Source organism: Phacochoerus africanus, chromosome 3 (genome assembly GCF_016906955.1).
Source record: "Phacochoerus africanus isolate WHEZ1 chromosome 3, ROS_Pafr_v1, whole genome shotgun sequence".
Lineage (NCBI taxonomy): Eukaryota > Metazoa > Chordata > Mammalia > Artiodactyla > Suidae > Phacochoerus > Phacochoerus africanus.
Genome location: NC_062546.1, coordinates 48,763,682 through 48,780,218, shown reverse-complemented (window position 1 = coordinate 48,780,218; position 16,537 = coordinate 48,763,682). Strand labels below are relative to the sequence as shown.

Below are 16,537 nucleotides of genomic sequence, written 5' to 3'. Positions count from 1 at the left end.
TTATATTAATAGTTGTACAACAATCATCACAACCCAACATTTCCATCCCAAACCCCCAGCCCATCCTCCCCAACCTGTCTTCTTTGGAAACCATAATTTTTTCAAAGTCTGTGAGTCAGTATCTGTTCTGCAAACAAATTGAGTATATCCTTTTTTTAGATTCCACAAATAAGTGATAGAATATGACATTTGTGTCTTACTGTCTAACTTCACTTAACATGATAATTTCTAGGTCCATCCATGTTGCTGCAAATGCCATTATTTCAGACCTTTTTTGTGGCTGAATAATATTCCGTTGTGTATATATACCACATCTTCTTTATCCACTCCTCTGTCAGACATTTAGGTTGTTTCCATATCTTGGCTATTGTATATAGTGCTGCAATGAACATTGGAGTACATGTGTATTTTCGAGTTATGGTTCTCTGCAGATAGATTTCCAGGAGTGGAATTGCTGGATCAAATAGTAATTCTAGTTTTAGTTTTTTTGAGGACCCTCCATACTGTTTTCCATGGTGGCTGAACCAATTTGCATTCCCACCAACAGTATAAGAGGGTTCCCTTTTCTCCATACCTTTTGCTATGCATTTTGTACACCATTAAGAAAATAGAAAAGTGATAAAAACCCAAAAGAAAAATGCTACAGAATATGAACAGGCAGTTCAAAGTGAGGAAACCCGAATGGCCAATAAGTCTCTGAAGAGAAGTTCAGCCAAACAAGTAATCAGGGAAATGTGACTCTATTAAAGTAGATACCACTTGAAACAGTATCAGGATTTGGCAAAGCTGTGGAGAAGCAGGAAAACCTAGACACTGCTGGTGGGACTGTAAATGCTACAACCACTTTAGAGAGTGATTTGGCAGGATCTGGTGAAACTGGACACTCTCACTCTCGTTTCCTTCAACTCAGCAATTCCACTTCTAGATGTGTTTCCAGAAGGGCTATGAGCACAAGGGCTCACTGAGACCTTGTTTGCGATAGTGGAAAATTAGACACAACCTATGTGTCCTTCAGCAAGAAAATGGATGAAAAACAATGCAATAGGTCCCTATATTAGAATCCTTACTATAAAGCAGATTCATATATATATGTGTGTGTGTATGAATATATCAACGAGAAGTAAAAAAAATCATAAGGTTGAATGAAAAAAAGCCAAACTTTGTATATGGAAAATAAAACAGCCATCATATACAAAGATGCTGTCTTGCTTTTGGATACTTAAATATGTAAGGTATATGTAATGGGCTGGAAGAAATCCACTTCTATGTAGAAGTGGCCAGCTTTAATTGAATTGACTCTTCTTTAATAAGAAAAAAGACTTGAAGCGAATATGGCAATATGTTAATTGTCAATTTGGAGTGGTGTGAACTTGGGTATTATAGCACCCTGTAATTTTCAGAACATTTTATTTTTTTTTTTCCTTTGGTCCTTTTGTCTTTTCTAGGGCCACTCCCATGGCATATGGAGGTTCCCAGGCTAGGGGTTGAATCGGAGCTGTAGCCACCAGCCTACCCAGAGCCACAGCAACTCGGGATCTGAACCGTGTCTGCGACCTACACCACAGCTCACGGCAACGCCGGATCCTTAACCCACTGATCAAGGCCAGGGACCGAACCCGCAACCTCATGGTTCCTAGTCAGATTCATTAACCACTGCACCACAACGAGAACTCCAGAACATTTTAATTTTTTAAGGAAAAACACCCCGGGAGTTCCCATCGTGGCACAGTGGATCCCATAGGCTGGCAGCTGTAGTTCCGATTCAGTTCCTAGCCTGGGAACTTCCATATGCTGGGAGTGCAGCCTTAAAAAGCAAAAAAGAAAAAAGGTCAAATGCCAAGGTAAAAGTAAGACAGCTTACAAATGAGACAGAGGAAATTGACTTTATTAATTGCCCTGGGCACCTAATTTTAGGGCTCTTCACCTATCACGCAGATATTTGTATTTTTCCAGCTCTCATTTTATTTCTCAACTGTTTCCTTTTATTTATTTATTTATTTATTTATTTATTTTATTTTTTTATTTTTTTGTCTTTTTGCCATTTCTTGGGCCGCTCCCTCGGCATGTGGAGGTTCCCAAGCTAGGGGTCTAATGGAGCTGTAGCTGCCAGCCTACACAACAGCCACAGCAACGCAGGATCCTTGACCCACTGAGTGAGGCCAGGGATTGAACCCACAATCTCATGGTTCCTAGTCGGATTCATTAACCACTGAGCCACGACAGGAACTCCCTCAACTGTTTCCTTTTAGAGGCTTCTGTCCTCTGCCCATTGCGTCTGTTCATTAGGATGAAAGGTGACAGCATGGCTGAGTCACCCAGTTTTTTACTTTCAGATGTAAATAAGTACAGACCTAGACTATGGTTTCAAAAACACCTGACCATCCATCCTTTGAAGTATTAATTTGGGTTAAATATCTTGATGTCTATACCCTACAACCCTTCTGAGTATGTGGTTTTTGTCCTTTAAAGTAACTGTTGCAAATTCTAAAATGTGTAAACTGTCCACGTTGCAATCAGGCAAAATGAGGCTGAAGCTGACTGATCTTTTGTCCTGGGTATGATAGGAAGTGGAGTTCCCACTGTGGCACAGTGGGATCAGCAGCATCTCTGGAGCACTGAGACACAGGTTCAATCCCTGCCCCAGCGCTGTGGGTTAAGGATCCATTGTTGCCCCAGCTGTAGAATAGTTTGCGACTATGGCTCAGATCTGATCCCTGGCTGAGGAACTCCATAGGCCTTGGGGCGGCCAAAAAAGAAAAAAAAAAAGATAGGAAGTAAGTTGCTTCCGGTGCAGCTGTTATTCCTGGGGTGGGGGCTGGGGTGCAGCAGGTCTAAGCCAGAAAGCTGCTCATGGGATAGAGTGAACTGAGGTCCTTCACTTGCAGGATGGTCATCCAAAATGTCTTGGACAGCACAGGGGTAGGAAAAATGCCAAGTATGAAATAGAAGGGAAAGGAAAAGAGGAGTGTCTTGGAGTACAGCAGAACAGATCCACAGATGGTTTGGCAAAATAACAAAACAAAATTCCATAGACATGTTATTTATGCCACAGACCGGGGTTATTTCTGTCATCAGAACTCAGTCCCCCCACCCCGATATGTGTGTATCTCTATTGACCCAGACATGTGTGTATCTCTATTGCCCCCTCCTCCAGCATCAGCTTATATGTGCAATGTATCATGATGCATGTATTCACGTAATGGAGTGCGTAAGCCAGGGCCCTTTTGAGAGTGAAAAAGGGTGCTGTTAATAACTCATTGAGATAACTGGGTCTGTCCTGGGCAAACATCCCAGTCACCCTAGTGAATACTGGTCACCTTAGTAATAATACACATTTACATGTTCCTCTGAAAATAAAACTCACCAAGTAAAACAAAACCTCAGAAATTTTAAAAGCATATCTAGATGTGCTAGGCCCTGGGGATGCAATAGGTAACAAGAGAGACAAAAAACCTTGAGTAGGGGAAGATAGGCCATAAACAAATCCTGTATTAGATACTATTAGATTGTGTTTTTTTGAGGGGGGGGGGTGCTTTTTTTTTTTTTTCCTTCTTTTTAGGGCCATACCCAGGCTAGGGATTGAATTGGAGCTGCAGCTACTGGCCTACACCACAGCCATAGCAACACAAGATCCGAGCCATATCTGCAACCTACACCACAGCTCACAACAATGCCAGATCCTTAACCCACAGAGTGAGGCCAAGTATCAAACCCACATCCTCATGGATACTAGTTGGGTTCATTACCACTGTACCACAATGGGAGCTTCTAGGTGCTATTAGTTCTCTATAGAAAGTGTAAGGCAGATAAGGGAAATAGGGACTGCCAGGGTCTAAGAAGTAAAGGAAATGCAGTTTTAAATAGTGTGCTTAAGGATGGCAGACTGAATTCTTGTTCACCAGTAATCTCCACCTCCCCCTACACGAGAATTTTTCTTCCTTATTCTTTTGATTTTTTTTTTTTTTTTTTGGTCTTTTTGCTATTTCTTGGGCCGCTCCCGTGGCATGTGGAGGTTCCCAGGCTAGGGGTCGAATCGGAGCTGTAGCCACCAGCCTACACCAGGGCCACAGCAACGCGGGATCCGAGCCGCATCTGCAACCTACACCACAGCTCACGGCAACGCCGGATCGTTAACCCACTAAGCAAGGGCAGGGACCGAACCCGCAACCTCATGGTTCCTAGTCGGATTCGTTAACCACTGCTCCACGACGGGAACTCCCCTTATTCTTTTGAAATCAGGTTTGGCCATACACCTTAACATTGGCAATGATATGTGAACAGAAATGACAGAGCTCTCCTGGTGACTGTCAGCTTCACCATGCTCTTTCCCTCTGCTGTACTCACTAAGCAAGGTTGAGTGGCTGCCCCACTGGCCTGGGTTCAGGGTAAATGCAAGGATGATACAGATCTACTTGTCATAGGACACAGCATGCATGTAGTAAGAAATAACCCTTTGAGGAGTTCCCGTCATGGCTCTCGGGGAAGGAACTGACTAGCATCCACGAGGACACAGGTTCAATCCCTGGTCTTTTTCAGTGGGTTCAGGATCCCACATTACTGTGGCTGTGGTGTAGGCTGGCAGCCTCTAGCCTTGGAAACTCCATATGCCACAGGAGCAGCCCTAAAAAGACAAAAAAAAAAAAGGAAAGAAAGAAAGAAAGAATTCTTTGTCGTTTTATGCCCCCTTGAGATTTGGGCCTTGTTTGTTACATAACATAACCTAGCCAGTCCTGACTAATACAGAAGGCCTTGCTGAGAAGGTAAAACCTGAGCAGAGACCTAAACCAGTCATGTAATTATGTGGAAAAAGCATGTTCCACGTGGAAGAACAGCAGGTGCAAAGCTTCTGAAGAGGGAATGTTCTTGCTGCAGTCAATGGTCAGGAAAGAAGCCAGATTTCTTAAGGCAAGGATGCAGACGTGCCAGCTCCAGACTTCCCTGCAGCCCAAAGGGCTGGAGGTAGAACTTATTCTTGTTTGTCCAGTGATCCTGTTTACGCTTCTTTTCCTCCACAGAGTATGGAGTGGGGTGGCAGGATGGAGAGGAAGAGAAGAGGGTTTGAAGGAAAAGAAAGATCCCAGAGTAGGAAGAGGCAACCTAGCAGAGGGGTGCCCCAGATCCTTGGGCCACAAAGGATATGCTAAAATTGGCAGTGTCACCATTTCAAGACCTGGGAGGCCTCCAACTGCTGTCATGAGGAGATGAGTCAGTGCCTCCAAAGTGTGCTAGTAAGCGACCACTGCTGACCAGGACATGCCCCCTGCCTCCATTCACCTTCCTCTCATGCCTGTGACTTTTTCTTAGAGCCACACAGAACACAGGGAGCCTCCGACAGACACACCGAGGCAGCAAGACCACATTTAGGAGTGTGCTGGGCAGCGCCTTGAGAAAGGGGCAGCTTCCCCTCCAAGCAGTGTAGACTATGCACACCACATATTCCTTCTGTCCTTAAGTCCTGATTATTCTCCATATTTTTTATTAAGTCTTAAATCTCTTTCTGCTCTGTACAGCCTTGAAACCACACATCCTCCCAATTAGCAGTTGCTGGTAAAAGAAACTCTGGACAAATAAGACAGAGTGGGCAGCTATGATGCTGAGGCATGAAGGAGACACAGTTCTAAATACCAAGTCCATTTAAAGGAAACTTGTTAAAGTTGAAGGCTAAAATGTTTTATCGAAATTTCTCAACCACAGAAGTAGCCATGAAAGATTTACTGGAAGAAACCCCCATTACACATCTGAGTTTCTGAAGGCTAATGGCATCTCACAGAATGCAACCATTAATCTCAAATGCTCCAGGCCAATTGATTGTCTTGGATTACTGAACTCAAATTAGAGTCTGTGATTCCTAAAGATATAAAAATAGTTTTGTTTTGTCTTTTTAGGGCTGCATCTAAGCATATGGAGGTTCCCAGGCTAGGGGTTGAATCAGAGCTGCAGCTGCCGGCCTACACCACATCTCACAGCAACACAGGATCTGAGCTGCATCTTCGACGTACACCACAGCTCACGGCAATGCCAGATCCTTAATCCACTGAGTGGGGCCAGGGATCAAACCCGCACCTTCATGGTTACTAGTCGAGTTTGTTACTGCTGAGCCTAAAAATAGTTTTAGGTTTATGTGAATCTCAAACATCCTATATGTTGTCTCTCTTTGGTCAAAAGAAAATTTAACAAACAGATGTCCTGATGGATAGGTACCCTGAAGCAAGGCATGCAGAAACATTGTGATATCAAGACCCTTACTTCTCACTTTCTTCTTACAAAGCCTAAAGAAATCTGGAGTTCCTGTCGTGGTGCAGTGGTTAACGAATCTGACTAGGAACCATGAGGTTGCGGGTTCGGTCCCTGCCCTTGCTCAGTGGGTTAACGATCCGGCGTTGCCGTGAGCTGTGGTGTAGGTTGCAGACGCGGCTCGGATCCCGCGTTGCTGTGGCCCTGGCGAAGGCCAGTGACTACAGCTCCGATTAGACCCCTAGCCTGGGAACCTCCATATGCCGGGGGAGCGGCCCAAAGAAATGGCAAAAAAGACAAAAAAAAAAAAAAAGAAATCTACTCATGATAGAAAGCATATTGAAATTAAAAGGAATTAAAAGGAAAATTCCACCCAATTTAGATAATGCCAAAACCTTTAGGACTGTGGGGGGGAAAGCCACCTCAAGGTCTAGAGGGAAGGAATGCATGGTGCAAATCAGTGCCAGCAAGAAGGGCATTCATTGCACAGGGATCAATTGCAAAGGTGCCTCAGGGAGCTTAAGACAAACTGATCTATCACAGTGCAGTGGGATTCTGCATTTCCTTCCCCACTCCTTCTGGAATCCTTTGAGCAAGTGTTGTTCTCTGAGGATAAAGGGCATTATTGGCATTGGAGGGAAGGGTGAGTCTTTGATACCTGGGACTGCCCTGTGCATTGTAGGATGTTTATATCCTTGACCCCACTCACTAATTGCAAGGACCGCTTACCTATTACTGACACAAAAATATCTTCAGTTTGTCCCTAAAGTAGACATATTGTCCTCAGTTGAGAGACCTACAAACCTGAGCCCTATCAACAGGTTTGATTACAGCTGTGAGGATGCACCACTGAGCAGGAACTAAGTTATCAAAGATCCATCATTCTGTCCACCTATAGGTACATGAGGAAAAGAAGTGATCGGCTCAGTATACTGGTGAAGACAGTGATATATATCCACATGGCCACAATAGCCACAGAATTAGATGGCTTTCTACTGTGGAGTTGTGTTATTTACTACATCAGTTCTTGTGAACACTGTCTCCAGTTTCTTTCATTCTTTGATTTTCTTTTAAAATTTCCTTTACTATATATACATGTATGTGTAACTGGGTCACCATGCTGTACAGTAAAGGAACTTTTAAAAGAAAATCAAAGAATGAAACAAACTGGAGACAGTGTACACAAGAACTGATGTAGTAAATAACACAACTCTACCTGTCATTGCTCTTCTCGGAAGTAGAAGGAGGGTTTCTTTGAAGATGAGTTGTCATCTGCTTAACATTTGCATGAAAACTAGAGACAGGCTAGTTTAGGTTCTGTGATGGACACTGAGTTTCAAAAATTAAGTGAAATAGGGAGTTCCCGTCGTGGCTCCATAGAATCGAATCCAACTAGTATCCATGAGAATACAGGTTCAATCCCTAGCCTTGCTTAGTGGGTTGGGGATCCGGCATTACCATGGTTTGTGGTGTAGATCACAGATGCACCTTGGATCTGGCGTTCCTGTGGCTGTGGTTTAGGCCGGCAACTACAGCTCTGATTTGACCCCTAGCCTAGGAACTTCTATATGCTGGGGATGTGGCCCTAAAAAGAAAAAAAGAAAAAAGAAAGAAAAAAAATGAGGTGTAATGTAAAAATGAAACACAGATGAAAAATTGTAAATCTGCATATCAAAGTTATTGACTGGTCAGTAAGTACATGCTCTGCAACTGGATCGTTCTATATAAAATGGTCACCCTAGGGAGTTCCTGCTGCATCTGGTGGTATTGTCTCTGTGGCAACCCGGGTTCAATCCCCAGCTCAGCACAGTGCATTGAGTCCATTGTTGCCACAGCTGTTGCGTAGGTTGCAGCCATGGCTTGGATCCAGTCCCTGTCCCAGGAAATTCCACCTGCCCCAGATGTGACCAAAGAAAAAAAAAAAAAATGCTGCCCCAGATGTGCAGTTTCAGGAACTCTCCACCTTTCCCAGTGTCACCACTGGGCTCTCCTCTCTCCCACTCTTCCCATTGCCCTTTCTCAGCCCCTGGCTTCCTGCCTTACACCTCAGGACCAGATCATCTGTGGAGAAGAAGATGGGAAGGGACACCTCATCCTGCCCTGTGGGACCCTCTCCCCTCCCTCCTCCCCCTGCCCCTCTAATAGCACTACCATTTGTTAGGCAACTACATTTGCAAGAACTGGACTTAGGCTGTTTTTTGAATATTCAAGTAGGCCACCTAAAGAAATTTTAACAATTATCCCTTCAGGGATTTGTTTTGATTTTTTTTTTCTCAAAACAATCTCAAACTCATAGAAAACTCGCAAGTACAACAAAAGTGACTTTTTTTCATGAATTATTTGAGTAAGCTGCCAACCTGATGCCCACCATCCCTGATTTTCCTACAAACAAGGACATTCTCCTACATAACCTCAATGAAACCATTGAAATCAGGAAATTAGCATTAATGCATTATTACCGTCTAATCCTTAGACTCCATTCAAAAGGCCCAAGAATTCTCTGCAGAGCAGAAGGAGCCATAGGAACTCGTGTGCTGCATTTAGGTATCCTGTCTATAGTCTCCTTCAGTCTGAAACAGTTAGCAGTCTTGGTTTTCATGAACTTGGCACTTCTGAAGAGTCGGGGCCAGTCGTTTTATCGAACGGCTCTAGATTTGGTTTGGTCCATCATTTTCTCCTACTTGGTTCAGGTGATGCATCTTGGCAGGACTATCTGAGAAGTGATGCTGGGTCTTCCTGTTGCACCTGCTTAGGTGGCATGTGACTTTGATTTGTCTCACTTAGATCACTTGTGTAAGGTGACATTTGCCACACTTCTCCACTATATATAAAGTTATTCTTTTTCCCATTAAACTAATAAGTTCAATGGGGAGGTACTCTGAGACTGTAAATATCCTGTTCCTCATTGAACTTTTAATTATTCTAGGAACTTCCATATGCCATGGGTACAGCCCTAAAAAGACAAAAACAAAAACAAAAAAACTTTCAATGGAGTTCCCGTTGTGGCTCAGCAGTAACAAACCTGACTAATATCCATGAGGACTCGAGTTCCATCCCTGGCCTTGCTCAGCGGGTTAAAGGATCCAACATTGCCGTGAACTGTGCTGTAGGTCACAGATGCAGCTCAGATCCCGCTGTTGCCATGGCTGTGGTGTAGACCAGCAGCTACAGCTCCAATTCAACCCCTAGCCTGGGAACTTCCATATGCCACAGTTGTGGCCCTAAAAGGACACACACACACACACAAAAAAAAACAACTTTCAATTATTTATTGGATGTGTAGTTTTCTGTTTTAATAAATGGATTAATAGTCTGTTAACTCTCATTATTTATACTGATGCTCACGTTGTTCCAGATTTGGCCAGGGGATCCACTTTGAGCTGGCCTCTGGTCCTCCTTGACTTTGAAGGAAAAGAAAAAGAAGACCGTGGTCTTCAATATCCTCTCCGTATCTTGTAGCAACATTTTTTTTTTCTTTTTAGGGCCGTGCCCCGGGGAACATGGAAGTTCCCAGGTTAGAGGTTGAATCAGAGCTACAGCTACCAGCCTACGCCACAACCACCGCGGCTCGGGATCTGAGCCACATCTGTGACCTACACCACAGCTCAAGGCAACGCCGGGTCTGTGACCCAGTAAGCAAGGCCAGGGATCGAACCGACATCCTCATAGATACCAGTCAGATTCATTTCTGCTGAGTCACGACAGGAACTCCTGGGCACCCTAATTCTTAAGGAATCAGAATCTCTTAGGTCTTTTGAAATAAAGAACGTTTCTATTGATATGCTCTAGGAAAGACTTTATACAAAAAAAAAATTAATTTGCAAGTTGCAGAATTCCTTATACAGCTACCAGTTTAATTCTTTAAAATTTTATACTTTCAATCAAAATGTATTTTCCTTTTTTCATTCTGCTGTTTTAGTAAATTACCAGCTTTAATTCTACACACTCTCAACTTTGCTAACTCAATTAGTAGTTACAATAAAAATATTTGTACTTGCTAATGACAAAGGAAATGGAATGATGCAGTGGGTGGAGTTTTAGAAAAGGAGGCAGGATGATGTGGGGGTTTGGGCTCTAGGTAGATAATGTTACCTCTCTGAGCTTCAGTTTTCTCATTTACAAAACATGAGTTTTACTAAACAGTCTCTCTCCTATAACTTGCTTTGGTGATACAAGCAACAGAGACCCCTTAGCCTGGGAACCTCCATATGCCGTGGGTGTGGCCCTAGAAAGGCAACAACAACAAAAAATTAGGGTGCCGAAAGAGGTCCAGAAAGTTTGATGGGGAACTAGACTTGTCTTCATTTCTGGTTTCTTGTTGTCTATTATTAAATCACTGAGTTTATTTGTTGCTCCTCTTTTAAAAAGCACAAAGGTAGTCATTTCAGTTTAGAGGAAGGGGTCTCTGAGATTACCATAGGGAGTAGAAAATGTCTGAACCATGTAAATGCCCAGAACCACCTACATTAAGGGTCTTTGCAGTGTTTGTGCCATGGATCCCTTTGACCTCTGGTGGAGCCTCTCAACCCTTTCTCAGAATAATGCTTTTAAATGCATGAAGTAAAATACATAGGTTTACTAAGGGACAACATTGAAATGTAGTTATGAAATATTTAAAGATCAAGCATATGATATTGTAATGAATGTTTTTGCTAATGCTTATATAACACGATCGTGTCACAACTAATAACTCGGGTAGTTTCAGAGTTATTAGTTATCGGGTAGTCTGTTCAGGCTGCTGTAATGCAGTACTGTAAACTGGAGACTCATGCAGAAATGTATTTCCTCACAGTTTGGAGGCTGGAAGTCCGAGATCAGGTTGGGGTGAGAACTGTCTTTTTGGCTTGCAGAAGGCCACCTGTTCATTGTGTCTCACATGCTCCTGGGCCCTTTCCTTGGTTTCTGCATATGTGAGGTGGGGACAAGTCTCTTCCTCTTCTTATAAGGCCATCAGTCTTTCTGATTAGCGCCACACCCTTATGACCTCATTTCATCTTTTTTTTTTTTTTTTTTTTGCTTTTTAGGGCCACAGCCATGGCATATGGAAGATCCCAGGCTAGGAGTCAAATCAGAGCTACAGCTGCTGGCCTACACCACAGCCACAGCAACACCAGAAACAAGCCATGTCTGCAACCTACACCACAGCTCACAGTATCACCAGATCCTTAACCCACTGAGCGAGGCCAGGAATCAAACCTGCATCCTCATGGATACTAGTCGGTTTTGTTATCACTGAGCCACAACGCGACCTCTCCTCATTAAATCTTAATAACCTCCTAGAAGTCCCATCTCCATTTAGAGTCACATTTAGGGTCTAGGGTTTCAACATAGGAATTTTGGAGGGAAACAGTTTGGGCCATAGCACAGTGATAAGCATAAATGGTATTTTAAAACATCTTCAACAAAATTTAATATGGAATGAAAACAGCTGTAAACTATTGATAACAGAGCCACAGGTGTTGCTGCTCATGTTTGTTGCCTACATTCATCATGGAGTGAAATGCTTAATTTCAGGCAGAGGTTAATGAAAATAAGAGATAATTTTTTTCAGCCTAGTTCACAGCTGCCCTGAATTTCCATATGACTCCCACGTGAAGTGCCCCTGATACATACAAGTAGGATGTTCTTATTTTGAGCAAACAAGTGACAATCCCAGGATAGAGGGAACAGATTCCGAAATCAGCTGATTCTGCCCATTGCCAGTTACTCAGGAACACTAAGTGGGTTAAATTGAAAAGAAACGGCTTCTGCTCTTGCTTTGCTTTCTGATAGTTTGAAATATGTGTTTGAGTGTTGGAATGTGTTCTGTCCTGCAGACACCAGTAACCTAAATACTGAACAGAGTGATTCCTGCACTTCTGAGAACTTCTGGCTTAACCATCCTGTGAAGGGCTGGCCAGAGGCCCAGACAGAGGATGATGGACTTCGGGAATCTCTGGATAGATTCTATGAAGTGTTTGGCCATTCTCAGCCAGCCTCTGGAAATCCACTCTCCACTTCTGTCTGCCAGTGCCTGTCTCAGAAAATCAGTGAACTGAAGAGCCAGGGGAACCAAGAGTACACCCTCCGTAGTTTTCAACTGGCCCGGGTCATCTTCAACCGGGATGGCTGCTCCGTCCTGCAGAGGCATTCCAGGGACGCTCACCTCTGCCCACCAGGAGAAGGAGAAGAAAGTGCATCTCTAGAGGATGGAAAACTGACCCCAGGACTTTCAAAAGATATTATTCACTTTCTCTTGCAGCAGAACGTGATGAAAGACGTATAACTGGTGCCTGGTGGTGAGAGCAGGCACTTGGAGGGGAGCCCAGAGGCTGATACTGTTGGTGCTCCACACAGAAGTTCTCAGGCCAGGTAAATGCTTTGCAAGAGAAGGCTGGCATCTGCGATCTGGTCCAGGAGCAAGTTCAGCCCAAATGGAGAACCAGCAGTGTCTGGGATTCTGTTGCCTCCATGGCCACCCTACCTCCCACCCACCCTTTGACCTAAGGCCAGTGACCAACTAGTTTGGGAGTCCAAAAGCCTGGCTGCCTTGCCTCCAGGACAGGCAAGCTCTGAGGCATAATTCAAGTTCAAAATCTCCCCTCCTGATGAGACCAGGGCTGGGGCTTCACATAAACCTCACTCTTGCCTGGCTCCTTCCCTTTCCTTGTCTTCCTTCTACTTGCGTCTTCTGGGAGCCTTTCCTTAATAAATCTATTGATGCAGAGTCTACTTCTGGAAGCACCTGACTTAAAAGAACAGGCTTCCTGTTTGATGAGTTTTTTTGAGGAATATAAAGTCCTAGACTGAAGCAAGTATAAGAATTTTATCAAGTTGTAAAACTGTGACCATATAATTGAGAATGTATGTCCCGGAGTTCCTGTCATGGCGCAGTGGTTAACGAATCCGACTAGGAACCATGAGGTTTGTGGGTTCGGTCCCTGGCCTTGCTCAGTGGGTTAAGGATCTGGCGTTGCCGTGAGCTATGGTGTAGGTTGCAGACGTGGCTCGGATCCTGTGTTGCTGTGGCTCTGGCGTAGGCCAACGGCTACAGCTCCAATTAGACCCCTAGCCTGGGAACCTCCATATGCCACGGGAGCAGCCCAAGAAAAGGCAAAAAGACAAAAAAAAGAGAGAGAGAGAATGTATGTCCCAAAATAATGCAAAGGTTTAAATATGGCTCCACCTCCTACACTGTTGGTGGGAATGTAAATTGGTAGAGCCACTATGGAGAACAGTGTGGAGGTTGCTTTAAAAATGAAAAATAGGAGTTCCCGTCGTGGCGCAGTGGTTAACGAATCCGACTAGGAACCATGAGGTTGCGGGTTCAGTCCCTGCCCTTGCTCAGTGGGTTAAGGATCCGGCATTGCTGTGAGGTGTGGTGTACGTTGCAGACGCGGCTCGGATCTGGCGTTGCTATGGCTCCGGCATAGGTCAGCAGCTACAGCTCCAACTAGCCTGGGAACCTCCACATGCCATGGAAGCGGCCCAAAGAAATAGCAAAAAGACAAAAAATAAAAAAAATTAAAAAAAAATAAAAATGAAAAATAGAGTTGCCATATGACCTAGCCCTCCCACTCTTGGCATATATTCAGAGAAAACTATAATTCAAAAAGATATATGCACTCTGGTGTTCACTGCAGCACTATTTATAACAGCTAAGACATGGAAGCAACCTGAATGTCCATCAATAAATGAATGTATAAAGAAGATGTGGCACATATACACAATGGAATATTACTCAGCCATAAAAAGGATGAAATAATGCCATTTGCAGCAACATGGATGGACCTAAAGATTATCATACAAGTGAAGTAAGCCAGACAAAGACAAATATATGATATTACTTATATGTGGGATCTAAAAAAAAATGATACAAATGAATTTATATTCAAAACAGACCCATAAGCATAGAAAACAAACTTATGGTTACCAAAGGGAAAGGAGGGAGGAATAAATTAGGAGTTTAGGATTAACATATATAAACCACTAAATGTAAAATAGATAACCAACAAGGACCTAATGCATAGCACAGGGAACTATACTCAGTATTTGAGTATAGTAACCTATACTATAAAGGAAAAGAATCTGAAAAAAATACATATGTATGTATTTATAATTGAAACACTTTGCTGTACACCTAAAACTAACACAATATGGTAAATAACTATGCTCCATTTTTGTTTAAATGGAAAAATGAATAAATATGGTTCCAAAAAGTGCATCATGGGAGTTCCCGTTGTGGCTAAGGGGTAATGAACCCGACTAACATCCATGAGGACAAGAGTTTGATCCCTGGTCTCGCTCACCGGGTTGAGGATCTGGCCATCAGCTGTGGTGTAGATCAAAGAAGCTGCTCAGATCCCACGATGCTGTGACTGTGGTGTAAGCTGGCATCTGTAGCTCTGATTCGACCCCTAGCGTGGGAACTTACATGTGCTGCAAGTGCAGCCCTAAAACCAAAAAAAAAAGTGCATCACATCTTAATCATACCCTTGCCTTTCCAAAGCCAGAGTTTCCTGTTTTATACCACTAACTGGGTGAAGAAGGAACATTTGAACCATCTAAAATAACATCAGAGATTTGCAATTTTTTTAAAGTCATTTATCTCCACCAGATTGTAAATGTGAAAGGTCAGGAAATACAAACATACTCCGCCCGCAAAGTGTTCCATACACTCAGTTACGTTCGCTATGCCGACAGATGTGGCCCTGTCAGTCTGTGATAGAAAAGAAAAAGGAATCCTTTGCCCAGGCAGACTCCGTCCCCTCACTAGTTTTGCCTCCTGCCTGCCAGCACCCTCTGTTACCCTCTGAGCTGGCCCCTCTCACCCTGTCCTCTCCTTGCTTCCCCAGTGAGCAGCTTTAAATCGCTCCCGCAGGTCTGTGCTGGCGGGGGCTTTACTCCAGGGCCATGTCCTGAACGTTCTTTTGAGATTCAGCTGGTGGAGGGACATCACCTGGCCCTGAGCTCCCTGAAAATGTAATCAGAAGCCTTGTGCTAATCCCTCCCTCAAAGCTCCTTCAAACAGAACTACACGACGTCGGAAAGGGTTATATTGCTTGACTGGGAGGAAAACGAGAGAAGCTGACCAGTACTGAGCAGTTAGATTTTGAGAAACTCTAGGTGAAATATAATTGGCATAAGACTCCATATAAGATTTCCAGGAGTTCCCGTCGTGGTTCAGTGGTTAACGAATCCGACTAGAAACCATGAGGTTGTGGGTTAGATCCCTGGCTTTGCTCAGTGGGTTAACGATCCGGCGTTGCCGTGAGCTGTGGTGTAGGTTGCAGACGCGGCTCGGATCCCGGGTTGCTGTGGCTCTGGTGTAGGCCGGCGGCTACAGCTCCAATTAGACCCCTAGCCTGGGAACCTCCATATGCCGCGGGAGCGGCCCAAGAAATAGCAAAAAGACAAAAAAAAAAAACAAAAAAAAAAAGGTCAGGAATTAGGAGTTCCCATTGTGGCTCAGTGGTAATGAACCTGACTAGTATCTATAATCTATAAGGATGCAGGTTCAATCCCTGGCCTCGCTCAGTGGGTTAAGGATATGGTGTTGCCCTGAGCTGTGGTATAGGTTGCAGATGTGGGTCAGATCCCAAGTTGCTATGGCTGTGGTATAGACTGGCAGCTGCAGCTCCCATTTGACCCCTAGCCTCGGAACTTCCATATGCTTCGGGCTCAGCCCTAAAAAGCAAAAAAAAAAAGGACTTACATAATAAGGATTCTAGTTGTAGGACATTCGGAGGCAGAAACAGTTTCCACCTCAAAATGCAGGCTCTGGAAGGAGACCTAAATAGAAGGAAGCAGGAAATGAATAGGCCTAAGAGAAAACAAAACTCAAGATCTTCCTCTAAGCAGTCATCTGCATCTTTCTCTTATTCACGTGGCCCCTAAATAATAGTGAAATAATTGAAAACATGAAAGTTGAATTTTGAAGTTGCTAGTTTTATTGTTTTTTGGTTTGGGGTTTTTGTTTTTGTTTTACGGCGGTACCCACGGCATATGGAGGTTCCCGGGCCAGGGACTGAATCTGAGCCGCAGCTGCAAACTATGCCATAGCTGCAGCAACAACAGGTCCTTTAACCCACGGTGCTGGGCCAGGGATGGAACCCACAGCTCAGCAGAGACCAGAGCCTCTGTGGCCGGATTCTTAACCCACTGTGCCACAGCAGAAACTCCAAACTTTATTGTTTTTTGATGTGAAGCAAATCCATAACTGCCCTTGGAACGCTTTAGTTTTTATCCTTATTCAGTCACTGAAATATTAGAAATTAGTTTCCATGGCTACCAGCAGAAGGGAACTGGATTATTTTATACTGTT

General features: G+C 43.8%; 2 protein-coding genes across 7 annotated transcripts in view; both read left to right on the top strand.

Moving 5' to 3' along the window:
• The window catches only part of CHGB (chromogranin B), a 147,010-nt gene that overhangs the window by 77,805 nt on the left and 52,668 nt on the right, over positions 1-16,537 (top strand).
• Positions 1-16,537, top strand: part of SHLD1 (shieldin complex subunit 1) — a 113,348-nt gene that overhangs the window by 86,956 nt on the left and 9,855 nt on the right. For 3 of the 6 annotated variants that reach the window (XM_047771703.1, XM_047771701.1, XM_047771702.1), the window contains exon 3: positions 12,051-12,866. The exons of 1 other annotated variant lie outside the window; for it this stretch is intronic. In XM_047771703.1, coding sequence (XP_047627659.1) covers positions 12,051-12,499 — 449 coding nt within the window. In that variant the 3' untranslated portion in view covers positions 12,500-12,866. Of the gene's footprint in view, positions 1-12,050; positions 12,867-16,537 lie in introns of those variants that run through there. 2 more of the 6 variants (XR_007133927.1, XM_047771707.1) reach the window with 2 other exon arrangements.